Source organism: Ptychodera flava, chromosome 7 (genome assembly GCF_041260155.1).
Source record: "Ptychodera flava strain L36383 chromosome 7, AS_Pfla_20210202, whole genome shotgun sequence".
NCBI lineage: Eukaryota > Metazoa > Hemichordata > Enteropneusta > Ptychoderidae > Ptychodera > Ptychodera flava.
Window position 1 is genome coordinate 27,715,838 of NC_091934.1, and position 12,826 is coordinate 27,728,663.

The 12,826-nt window shown below is 36.4% G+C and overlaps 1 protein-coding gene across 1 annotated transcript; it reads right to left on the minus strand.

The window, feature by feature from the left end:
* Window positions 1–2,568: 2,568 nt before the first annotated feature.
* LOC139137153 (zinc finger protein 665-like) lies at window positions 2,569–11,518 on the minus strand. The gene is made up of 3 exons (XM_070705124.1): window positions 11,281–11,518; window positions 10,010–10,132; window positions 2,569–8,045 (listed from the first exon to the last, which is right to left on the minus strand). Exons 1-3 carry the CDS (start codon window positions 11,360–11,362, stop codon window positions 6,025–6,027), a joined length of 2,226 nt encoding a protein of 741 aa, XP_070561225.1. The 5' UTR covers window positions 11,363–11,518; the 3' UTR covers window positions 2,569–6,024.
* Between the last annotated feature and the right edge of the window lie 1,308 nt (window positions 11,519–12,826).

Genomic DNA, 12,826 nt, shown 5'->3' on the forward strand with positions numbered 1-12,826 from the left:
TCGAAAATAAACTGAAAAAATGTTCCGTTTTTTGTCTGAGAACGCATATGTTTCAAAATGTGTCTCCTGTAAGGTCATTTGACCCCTCTGCAAATATGTCACAAAATTGCCCATCATGATTATTCAAATTCATCATACGGTCAAAGCCATGCTATGAGAATTCAAAAACTCACCCAGTGTATGCAAATAGCTGCGTAATCAGTAATTTCCCCTCTTGTGCACCCACAGTCCTGCAACTTATTGTTTAAAGCGAAATTCCAATATCATTTTTGTTTGTACACGTATGCACTTCTAACTACTCTAATCTAGTCCAGTACATTCATATCAATAATGAACATGTAGGGAGGTGATGAAAATGTACTAGTTTTCCAGAACAAATATATTGGAAATATGAAGTTACAGCTGTTGTTTAACGAGTTTCTATCGGAAAAATATATGGACTTAGTTCTGCACAGATGCTATCAATATTATTTTCTTCAAAAGTACTATGTCTTCATTTGCCAGACCTTTAAGGTAGAAAAGTCGAGATAGACCGTAAGATCATCAAAGGGGTGGAGAATCATAGGCAAAATACATGAAGACAACATTTTAAATTCACATTTGGTATATGTATGCATAACTAAAGAGAACTTTAATAGTCAGCGGTGTCTGTATGGCTGTGTGTCATTGTCATAGTATGCATATGTATGTTTGTTTATGTGTGTATGTATGTCCGTCCAAATCAAAAACTTGTAAACCCCAGCACTCGCAATTGTAGTATTTGATGATGTACAGGTATTAAATCAACAGGTGGGGGGTGAATTGATTCAAATGAGCACATTAATGTCAAAATATGCATATGAGGCAAAAAAGGCAGCTAGATTCCTTCAAATCCAGCAAATCGCTAAACTTCTGCAACCACAAGCCAAATTTGGGGGAAACTCGTATGCAGTTCCCTTAAAATTGTGGTAATTTTCATTCAAGTATTTTGGGATAATTTTTCTCATATTTGCTCAAAAGATCTATTTCTTTGAAAGTGCTTGTCCAATGGCTTTTGAAACTTGTTATGCATGATCCTAGGTAGATCTCTTAAAGATTTGTTTGAATTGGGATAAAATTTTTATCTTCATATTGAAAATGTGAGCTAACAATTATTAAGCCAGGAAATCAGGCGGTTTGCATAAATATATACACAATTTACACTTCTATATCACCAAACTCACGACTGCTTATTGTGCTAAAAGGTGAACCAAATCATACTGATCGTAGGTCATTGTGTTAGTGTGATTGCATTTTTTGTGATTTGTAAATAACAAAAAGTCAAAAACTGCTATCCAGGCAACACCTAGTACACACAGAGTGAGCAAACACAAAGTGAGTACCCCTGCAACATCAGCTCAGTATAGTCTGTAATAGATCACAGTCAACTAAGTAACCTTGGAGAAAGGTTTAACACTGTGGCCGAGTCCCTTTTGATTTTTGTCACAGTTCAAACACCTCAACCAGAACCATGAACACCCCCACCAGTTTATGATATGACCTATCACAATGCCATGACATCAATGGATCTTTACAGACGGAAGTTGGAAGTTGACAGGACCATACTGGTTTTCAATGCTAATAGCTTCTCTGTCTATAAATAGACGAGAAGCTAAAAATCTTTCGCTCCAGAACCATGGCACCATTTAAACTGAAATCTTACTCCTGTTATCCTTAGTGTAAGTACTTTCAAGTTTGCAAAAGGCATGTATTAGTCACAGCTAATTTGGCGACTATATTGGTTTTGCGAAAAACTTAAATTTAAACTTTGAGACTTCTCCAAAACCAAACAAATCATTTGAATTTAAACTTTACTCATATCATTCTTAGTGCAAGTACTTTCAAGTTTGTGAAAGGTATTTGGGTTGGTCATATAGTTTGATGGCCATATTGCCATTTGCAAAAAGGTACAATAACCTAGAATAATATTCAAAACTAATTTATTTAAGAAACATAGCATCAATGACACTTAATTGGCTCACATTTGATTCGATGTGGCAGGCCAGCGTGAGTATACTTAACTAATTTAACCCCGGGGAGCATGCCATGTTTAAAAGAAATCGGATGAATGATTTCAGAGGAAATGATTTTTTGAACAAAAATGGGAAAAAATGCCCCCAAAACACCACAATGAAAATTTCACCATAATTTGAACAAACCTTGGTGAAGTCGCCTTCAAAAACCTGCATACCAAGTTTCAACCATATCTGGCCTGCATGTGGTCTGAGTTTTAGCATTTTGCAGGATTTTCCCCTTTTTACCTCATTTGCATATTTTGACGTAATGTTCATTTGAACAAAATCACATCTACACCCTGGATGCAACTGTACATAAAATACTGAGGTGGTAAGTGCTGCGGTTTTGGAGTTTTTGATGTGGATGGACATACATCTGTATGCGCACACACACACACACACACACACACACGCATACATACATACAGATGCCACCAACTTACCAAATAAGCTCTCCTTGGTATATATACATATACCAACCGTGAGCTAAAAATTCAACATGATAAAGGTTTTCTTGCAATGCAAAGCACTTCTTTATTACATTATCTTCCCTTGCCTATTCTTGCAACAATGACAACTGCCTAGGCCGCACCAATGTTGCTTGCAGGCTTTAATTACATTTGAACAAAATCAAATCTCCACCTCTGTACATCAAATACTAAGGTGGTAGGTGCTGCGAGTTGGAGATTTTTATGTGCACGGACATACACACACACACAGGCACATACATACTTACATACATGCATACAGACACCACCAACTTACCATATAAGCTCTCTTTGGTATATCTACATATACCAAATGTGAGCTGAAAATTCAACATGATAAAGGTTTCCTTGCAATACAAAGCACTTCTTTATTAAAAATATCTTCCCTTGCCTATTCTTGCAAAAATGACAAATGCACAACTGAAAGACTGTCATTTATCAACCAGAAAAATGGTCTGTTCGATGTTGTGACAAAGTTAATGAAATAAGCCGGTTGAACCAAATGTTGATACTCTACGGCTAAAGTTCAAAAGATATGTTGCTTCATTTGCGAGATAAGAAAACCCAGGACATTCATTGTCAATCAGTGAATATAAATATGACTTTTCTGCCCTATACACTGTTATTCATTATTCTCCATGAGATACTTAAAACAAGGTTGCCGATTATCTCTTGTGATACAATACATAGCGTTAATGCACAAAAATGGTTTAACAGAATGCATTAATACATTGTCATTAATCACAAATAAGGATATTTCACTGAAAACATGCAAAACAAAATACACCACTAATGATAATAAAAACGATTAAACTCCTTGTTTACTTATGTGAGACTATGCTAAAGATCTGTATCAAGTTTCATCAAATTTGCTGCAACATTTCTAGACATAGCAGCCCAATTACAAAAATTCATAAAATATGCAAATTAGCAATTAATTGATGCAATACTGACATATCTCATTGTGTGCTATCAGAGCTGTGTGTGACAAACATCTTTATAGTTTCATGAAATTTAGTGCAGCCACTCTAGAAACAGAGCTCTTTTAAAAGAAATCACTCTCCATGACAGAGTCCCCGCTTTTTCAATAGCAGACGTGAATTGAATATGCTCACAGGTTTTACAATAGGTTCATTAATAGTAGCATACCCTTCACAGATATCTGCTATATCATTTATATGTAGCAGGTTTCATCAACTTTTACACAGTACTCTCAGATTAATTCACTTATTACAAAACTTTATTTAATATGCAAATGAGCCATTTATTAACTTGACACTGCTCAATGCTTCGTGCGACAATTAGATATCTATCAGATCAACATGTTTCATCAAGTTCAATGTCGTAATTTTGGAGTTATATCACTACTTACAAAGTTCATTAAATATGCAAATGAAGCCTTAATTAAATTGACACTGCTCAATGCTTCATGGGACATTTAAACATCTATCAGATTAACATATGTAGCATATTTCACCAAATTTTGGTGCATTTACTTCTAATTCAAAACTTCATAAAATATGCGAATGAGCTATTTAATAACTTGACACTGTCCAATACTTTTCAGTGCAATTAGATATTTATCAGATCAATATCTGCAGCAGATTTCACCACATTGGGTGCCGTAATTTCAGAGTTATATACCTAATTACAAAATTTATTAAATATGCAAATGAACCCTTAATTAACTTCACACTACTATATGCTTTACAACACAGTAAGATATCTGTCAGATCAGTATCTGCAGCACATTTCATCAAATTTGGTGCAGTTATTTCAGAGTTATATGACTAATTACAAAACTTCATAGAATATGCAAACGAGCTATTTATTAACTTGACACTTCCCAATGCTCCTAAGTACAATTCGATATATATCAGATCAATATTTGTTGCATGTATCATCAAATTTGGTGTAGGAATTTAAGAGTTATATACCTAATTACAAAATTTATTAAATATGCAAATGAACCCTTAATTAACTTCACACTACTATATGCTTTACAACACAGTTAGATATCTGTCAGATCAGTATCTGCAGCAGATTTCATCAAATTTGGTGCAGTTATTTCGGAGTTAAATGACTAATTACAAAACTTCATAAAATATGCAAATGAGCTATTTATTAACTTGACACTGCCCAATGCTTCTAAGTACAATTAGATATATATCAGATCAATATTTGTTGCATGTATCATCAAATTTGGTGCAGGAATTTAAGAGTTATGTCACTAATTACAAAAGTTCATTAAATATGCAAATGAGCAGATAATTGACATGACAATCACAGTATCATCATAATGTTCTGAGATTGTCATCTGCGAAAAGTTTCATGAAATTTTGTGCAGTATTTCTTGATATATGTCGACACTGTCATTACTGTCTCCATAGGAAACCATTATATGAAAAAAAATTATATGTCATAACTTCATTAATATGCAAGCCACACTAACCAAAATCTAATCAGTTCTTGCAAGTAGCATATGGTACCTGTCTACCAAATCTGACTTGAATCTGTTCAAAAGTTTTTGAGTTATCGTGTAAACAGACAGACAATACGGTTAGTTTTCAATCGGATTCGAACCCACAACATACGGCATCAGTCGCCTAGCTGAGAGGCCACAGACAGAACCGCTCGGCTAAATCTCCACTCCCAAAAAAGAGTGGTTCAATAGCCGGCTAAGTTGTTACATTTTTCTGACTGAGACCGCTCAACACGTTGTAGAGTTCGTGAAGCACTCAAGCACGCATGCTCACTATCATACATCGCACATACACACTTTATCGAAGCGAAGAAACGAATTTCATCGCTTTAACTGGGCGAACGATAACCTCGGGGACAATTCTGTCCACCAGCAGTGTTACCAACCCAGGGTAGAAAATACGGTTAGTTTTCAATCGGATTCGAACCCACAACATACGGCATCAGTCGCCTAGCTGAGAGGCCACAGACAGAACCGCTCGGCTAAATCTCCACTCCCAAAAAAGAGTGGTTCAATAGCCGGCTAAGTTGTACATTTTTCTGACTGAGACCGCTCAACACGTTGTAGAGTTCGTGAAGCACTCACGCACGCATGCTCACTATCATACATCGCACATACACACTTTATCGAAGCGAAGAAACGAATTTCATCGCTTTAACTGGGCGAACGATAACCTCGGGGACAATTCTGTCCACCAGCAGTGTTACCAACCCAGGGTAGAAAAAACATTGCTATGACATTAGCTCACATGTTCACACGTGAGCTAAAAATGGACGTCAAACTGCCATATTGGATTAGATCGCAAAACAAATTGATGTGCAAATTTATGACAAAGGAGTAATCCTTGTACCAAGTTTGAATGAAATCCCTCCAGGCATCTCTATGATATCTGCCTGAACAGACGGATGGATGGACCCATGCACGCAAGAATATGACCAAACCTATGAGTCCCCCTCCCCTTGACGGTGTCCATGGGGACTAATAAACATGCGTCATCAGACCACACCTTTGTGTGAATGTTTCACACACTCTTTGCATTCAATGATCTGATGTTTGAGTGAATCAACATCACGTGTTTCTTAAGATTGCCCTTTACTCTGAATGTCTTACCACACTCATTGCATTCATGTGGTCTGATAGTTGAGTGGGTCAACATATGGGTCACAAGATTGAACTTCTGAGTGAATGTTTTACCACACTTGTTGCATTCATGAGGTCTGATATTTGAGTGAATTAGCATATGTCTCATCAAATTACCCTTCACGTTGAATGTTTTGCCACACTCTTTGCATTCATGTGGTCTGATATTTGAGTGAATCAACAAATGTTCCATGAGATGGCACTTCTCAGTGAATGTTTTACCGCACTCTTTGCAACTATGAGGTCTGATATTCTTGTGTGTCAACATATGTTTCATTAAACCGCTGCTATATTTGAATGTTTTGGGACAGGTGTGACATTCAATAGGTCTGATATTTGAGTGGCTTAACATATGTTTCTTAATGTATTGTTTTCTGAATGCTTTACCACACTCTTTGCATAGTACGCATGGTCTGGTGTTATTTGAGTGAATCAACATGTGCGTCTTCAGATTGCACTTCTCTTTGAATGTTTTACCACATTCTTTGCATTCATGTGGTCTGACATTTGAGTGGGTCAACATATGTTTCTTCACAGCACTCTTGTATTTGAATGTTTTACCACACAAATTGCACTCATGTGGTCTATTGTTTGAGTGAATCAACATATGTCTCTTAACAGCAATCTTCCATTTGAATGGTTTTCCACATTCTTTGCATTCATGTGGTCTGATATTTGAGTGGGTCAACATATGGCTCAAAAGACTGTCCTTTACTTTGAATGTTTTACCACACTTTTTGCATTCATGAGGTCTGATATTCGAGTGAATCAACATATGTTTCCTAGCAGAACTCTTATCTTTGAATGTTTTTCCACATTCTTTGCATGCATGTGGTCTGTTGTTTGAGTGAATCAACATATGTTTTCTAGCATCAAACTTATGTTTGAATGTTTTTCCACATTCTTTGCATTCATGTGGTCTGATATTTGAGTGGGTCAACATATGTTTCCTAGCAACACTCTTATCTTTGAATGTTTTACCACATTCTTTGCATTCATGTGGTCTGATATTTGAGTGGGTCAACATATGTTTCCTAGCAACACTCTTATCTTTGAATGTTTTACCACATTCTTCGCATTCATGTGGTCTGATATTAGAGTGGGTCAACATATGTCTCTGCAAAATGCGCTTATCTTTGAATGTTTTACCACATTCTTCACATTCATGTGGTCTGTCAGTTGAGTGGGTCAACATATGGGTCATAAGATTGCCCTTCTGAGCGAATGTTTTACCACACTTGTTGCATTCATGTGGTCTGATATTTGAGTGGGTCAACATATGTCTCTGCAAAATGCGCTTATTTTTTAATGTTTTACCACATTCTTTGCATTTATGTAGCCTGATATTTGAGTGAACCAACATATGTATCTTAAGATAGCTCTTATCTTTGAATGTTTTACCACATGCATTACATTGATGTGGTCTCATAGTTGAGTGGGTCAGCATGTGTCTTTTAAGATTGTTTGTCCATTTGAAATTTTTGCCACACTCCTTACATTTGTGAGATCGGAGACCTGAACTTATTATCCCATGTTTTTTACTTTCACTCTTGCTTTTAGATTTTCTTCCACCAGCTTTGCATGCTTGTTGCACAACATCAGAGCTGCTAAACGTTTGCTTCCTATCTTTCCTCTCCTTTGGAAAATTTTTCCAACAAACTTTGCTGATTGGCCCATCATCTCTTTCACACTCAGGGCTCTTATCCATGCATGTTTGTACACTCTGCATGGAACTGTTTACATTGTAACAGTGACACTCTTTGTGTACTCTAGATTGGTTGCCATGGTGATCAAACTCAAGTTGCACATTTTGGTGTTCTTTATCATTCTGTTTGCAGGAATTGCCACACTCCAATGTCATTAGACCATGTTGCACCAGATTCTGCATAACTACTGATGCACCTAACAGAACAAAGATAAGAAGAAAAGAGTTCATTATATTATCTTGCATGGCATTGTGTCAATAATGCCAAAACATTGTTCTGATTGGATGAGACTGATATGTCACAGTGGCTGTGGTAAATAATAATTATTGGTAGACCTACACTAAAATGGGGCCCTAAACATTCACAGCAGGTCATTGCTAATTTGAAAAGGGCATCTACACAAAAGAGAAAATTTGGTTTTGGGCTGTGCTTGATTGGAATATGGCATCACAAAATATTTGAACTTGAATGAACGGGACCATTTCACCAGACCTTTAAATGAATTCAAATAATGTTGTATCATAGTATTTTTTAACGTATATAACAAGTTTTGTCAACTTTGGTCAGGTCAATACAGATAAATATCCCTAATTAAGAAAGTTCATCAAATATGCGAATTAGAAATTGGCTGAAGTAAAAATGCTTAACGATTTCAATAATGTTGTACTATACTATCTTAAATATATGTAGCAAGATTCATCAACTTTGGTCAAGTCAATTCAGATATATATCCGTAATTAGAAATGTTCATTAAATATACAAATAAGGAATTGGCTGAAGTAAAACTAATTAATGACTTTCAATAATGTTATATCATACCGATAGTGTATCTTTAATGTACATAGCAAGTTTAATTTATTTTGGTCAAGTCATTCAAATATATCCCCCTAATTCGGAACTTTCATTAAATATGCATATTAGGAATTGACTGACGTAAAAATGCTTCATGACTTTCAAAAATATTGTATCATAGTATCTTCAATATATGTCGCAGGTTTAATCAACTTCAGTCTAGTCAATGCACATTACGGGAAAGCTCCATTAACTTAGGAATACCCTACTTCCCTAGAGGATCAATTTCACAGACCTGCCTTTCCTACAATGGCACCAGCTGTATTAGATAAACAAAACAACAGAACATTCACACCTTGGGGGATTAAAAGTCTTCTGTTTGTCACCCGAGTTGGTCAGGCAAGGACCCGGGTTTCAGGTACCATGCAAGTTAATGCAGTCTTCCCCTAATGAGATATATATCTCTCATTAGAAACGTTCATTAAATATGCATATTAGGAATTGGCTGCAGTAAAAATGCTTACAGACTTTCAATAATGTTAATATCATAGTATCTCTAATATACATATCAAGTTTTGTCAATTTTAATCCAGTCAATTCAGATGTTCCTAATTAGGCAAGTTCATTCAATATACAAATTAGCAATTATCTTGCATGTCACCCCTTAATATCTTTCACAGCTGATATATCTTGGTGTGATCAACATTTGCAGCAAATCTCATCAGATTGCGTTCAGTCATTTTCAATGTATACCCGTTTTTTTTTCTAAAATAATTAATTATGCAAATAAGCAAAAAGTTTAAAGCAAGCCACAACCGCCAAAAACTAATCATTTCTTGCCATTTGCAAACTGAATGTATGTACCAGATTTGAATCTGATCTGATGAGCGGTTTTTGAGATATCGAGCACACAGACACAGACAGACAGACACACAGACAGACATTGCTGTGACATATGCTCATGTGTGTGAACATGTGAGCAAAAAATGAAATTCATGTACATATACACATAGACTGATAGAAAGTCTATACTGTATTTTATCAAAAGTTTGGGTAGACTTGAATTTTGAAACGATGCAAACAAAATTGTACATTTTTTATGAGTACTTCCATGGCTTGTGGAGAGCTATCCCTGTTGTCACAGTTAGGCATATTTAATTGTGGAAGAGAATGGTTCACTGTAAAATAATATGTGTGATACATGTTGAGTAACAAGTAATGACCACGAAGTGGCCGTGTTGCTTTGAAGTCCTCTCACACTCACTTGACAGACACATAAGTGCAGAGCACCTGGTCAGATATTTTATGTTTTCAGCTCTGCCAAAGCTCAAGCTGCTGTTGCTCTCATAGGTACAAAGATAATATTACCTTTCTTTGATAATGAATCATCATAATATTGCTGATGCAGTCTTTTCAATAGAACTTCAAATGATTTCACCAACACATCCATCTGGCCACACTTTCTTGCAGCTTCCAAAATTGCAGAACATTCTGGAAAAAATGTACACAATATTACATGGACAACAGAGCAACCAGCACTGCCAACCAACAAAATATATTTACATGTAAAACCTGATTTAAATATATTTCATCATCATTATGAAAATAAACATCAATGACATTACTGCAATGTGCACATGTAAGTATCAAGGCACCTCTGGTAAATTTACTGGTAATATGAGGTTATTACAATAATATATCGCAAAGGATGCACAAGAACATTGGCGCAGCATTATATCGCCCAACACGAAGCGGAGGTGATGTGCAGCGCCAATGTCTGAGTGCATCCTTTGCGGTATTTTCGTAATAAAATTATTATACATCTTACCAGTGTTGGCGCTAGGAATTTTTTCATTGTAGCCACAGTCTGTTACTGTGGCTAAAATGATCAAATTTTTTTTAGCCACAAGCAATTTTCATTAGCCACAGCCAACAATTCAATTTCACATACAAATTAATTAATTACACAAAACCTCCAAAGGATTTTTCCTCTAATGTGGCTGGCCGAGAAGAGCCACAACTAGGGCAAAACTTGGCAATATAAACTTACTCTACACACACTCATCAAACGCTTACCATACCACGTAGCTGTTATATCGCAGCGGTACTTCTGGCGTATATCGAACGCACTCGGGTCATTGAGGTCATCGCCACATCACAGCTTATATATATCGAACGCACTCGCCTCATTGAGGTCATCGCCACAGTTCCGGCGATGACCTCAATACCCGAGTGCGTTCGACCATGGATGTAAAAAATAGACACATCCATGGTTCAACACATGTACCGCTGCGATATCACAGCTACATACCACCACGGTCCCTCCACAAAACTGTGAGTGTGATACCACGTATCCGCCATCATGATTTTTTATTGCACAGAGCTGGCCGATTATGTCAATACGCACTCAATTGACCTCGCCTCGGCTGGCTTATTCCATACCATGTTTAGAGAGCCCGTGAAAATGATAGGCGTTTCTAGACCGGCACCATCGTCTTAAACCACGCGCCTCTTTACGGCAACAGCTTATCGCTACCCTTGACTTTTGCGTACGTCGGCGGAGCGGAAATTATAGCTCTGGCTCGCGAGGATGAACACCGGCACTCGGGTTACACCATGAAGCTTTCAACAGACCATACCTGCAAAGCTAAATGGACCACTACATATGCACTCCCGCTCCTGCAGTACGTCATCACTGACCATTATTCCCCTCGTTTCCATCGTCTGCTATGTAGACCATTCCAGTGAAAGGTTCGATAAAACAACCTCAAAGGTGTACTACAATATGGCAACTAAAATCACAGAGCTGACGTCGTTTACATGCATATGTCCCGGCATATGTACGCGTGACAAAGATGCTGATGGCTGTGATAGCTGAAGTTGACTCAATTTCATTTTCGGATTCGACTAAATTATTGGACATGGCTGAGCATTTCTCTGACATGGGTCACAAATATAATTGCAACTATTATTATATATAATATAATAATTTTCCCCCCACAAAATTACCGCAGTGAAAAGCACAGCTTTTGTTTTCATTTCATCAACCCAACTCTCTATTTTCTATCGATAAGATAATTATTTTTAGTGTAGGGTATGGTAAAAGCATGTGAGGAAAGAGTAAATTGCATTCAAGGAAATCGAACATTCACAAAATGTAATTTGAATGTAAAAATCATCATTGTTCTTGTGAGCCCCCATTGCTCACTTCGCTTGTTTCTCAAGTTATAATGATAGGACTCAAGTAAGATTAGCTGTCTGCCATTTCACGATTCCCTCAGGTTGTTTACCACTTTCTTTATTTATTTTATTATTTATTCCTTCTTGTCTAGACAAAGAACTTGTACTTACTTTTTGTACTTCCTAACTTACTCAGAAAAAAATGCACTCACTTTTTTTTGATAACTGTGAAAAAGGGTATTAATAATAAGGTCTGTGGGTATATCTTGTTCTAACCAAAAAGATACTCCTCTTTGTAATGAACCCATAGGAGCACATACTGCACTCAAATGCATAATGAACAGACATTTTAAAGAGAAATTCCAATATCATATTTGTTGTACATGCACACCCTTCTAACTCCTCTAATCTAGTACAATACAAGTCAACTACATTCCTGTCATGTATCAGAAAATTTGCAGAAGCAAGAGTAGAGTTCAAACATTTCGAAATTTCGAAAATTAGACAAGACATATGCCAGGAAATCAGGAGATTAGCATAAATTTGCATAACATTTACGCTTGTTTATTATCATTATCGCTTGTCATGCTAAAAGGTGAACTGAACTAGTATTTTTATTTTTGGTTGAATCTTTGCTAAAAAAGTGATTTTGAGCAAAGTACTCTGTATGTGCAATGCCACATGAAATTATGTGTTCAGAATGATTGTCTAACCACACTTTACATTCACTGATATGATCTGATATTCTTGTGGATCAAAATTTGTTTCTTAAAAGCCCCTCTTATTTTCAGCTCTACCTAATAGAAAATAATATGCGTGATAAGATGTTAAACATATACTCTCACTGTTCAAATTTTGGCACAGTTACCATGAAAGAGAAAATTTAACCAATCACAGATAGCCGCTTTTTAAAAACAGCGCCCTCACATGGGCATTTTGAATATCAAGGAACACCCCTTTGACCATATATGGGCATATTTAGATTACAGGTGACTGTATACCTTT

Coding starts and splice junctions, on each gene's coding strand:
- LOC139137153 (XM_070705124.1), bottom strand. CDS start 11,362: ATGGAAACGAGGGGAATAATGGTCAGTGATGACGTACTGCAGGAGCGG. Junction 10,133..11,280: donor TGGTCCATTTAGCTTTGCAG/GTATGGTCTGTT, acceptor CATTTTTTCCAG/AATGTTCTGCAATTTTGGAA. Junction 8,046..10,009: donor TGATTCATTATCAAAGAAAG/GTAATATTATCT, acceptor TTGTTCTGTTAG/GTGCATCAGTAGTTATGCAG.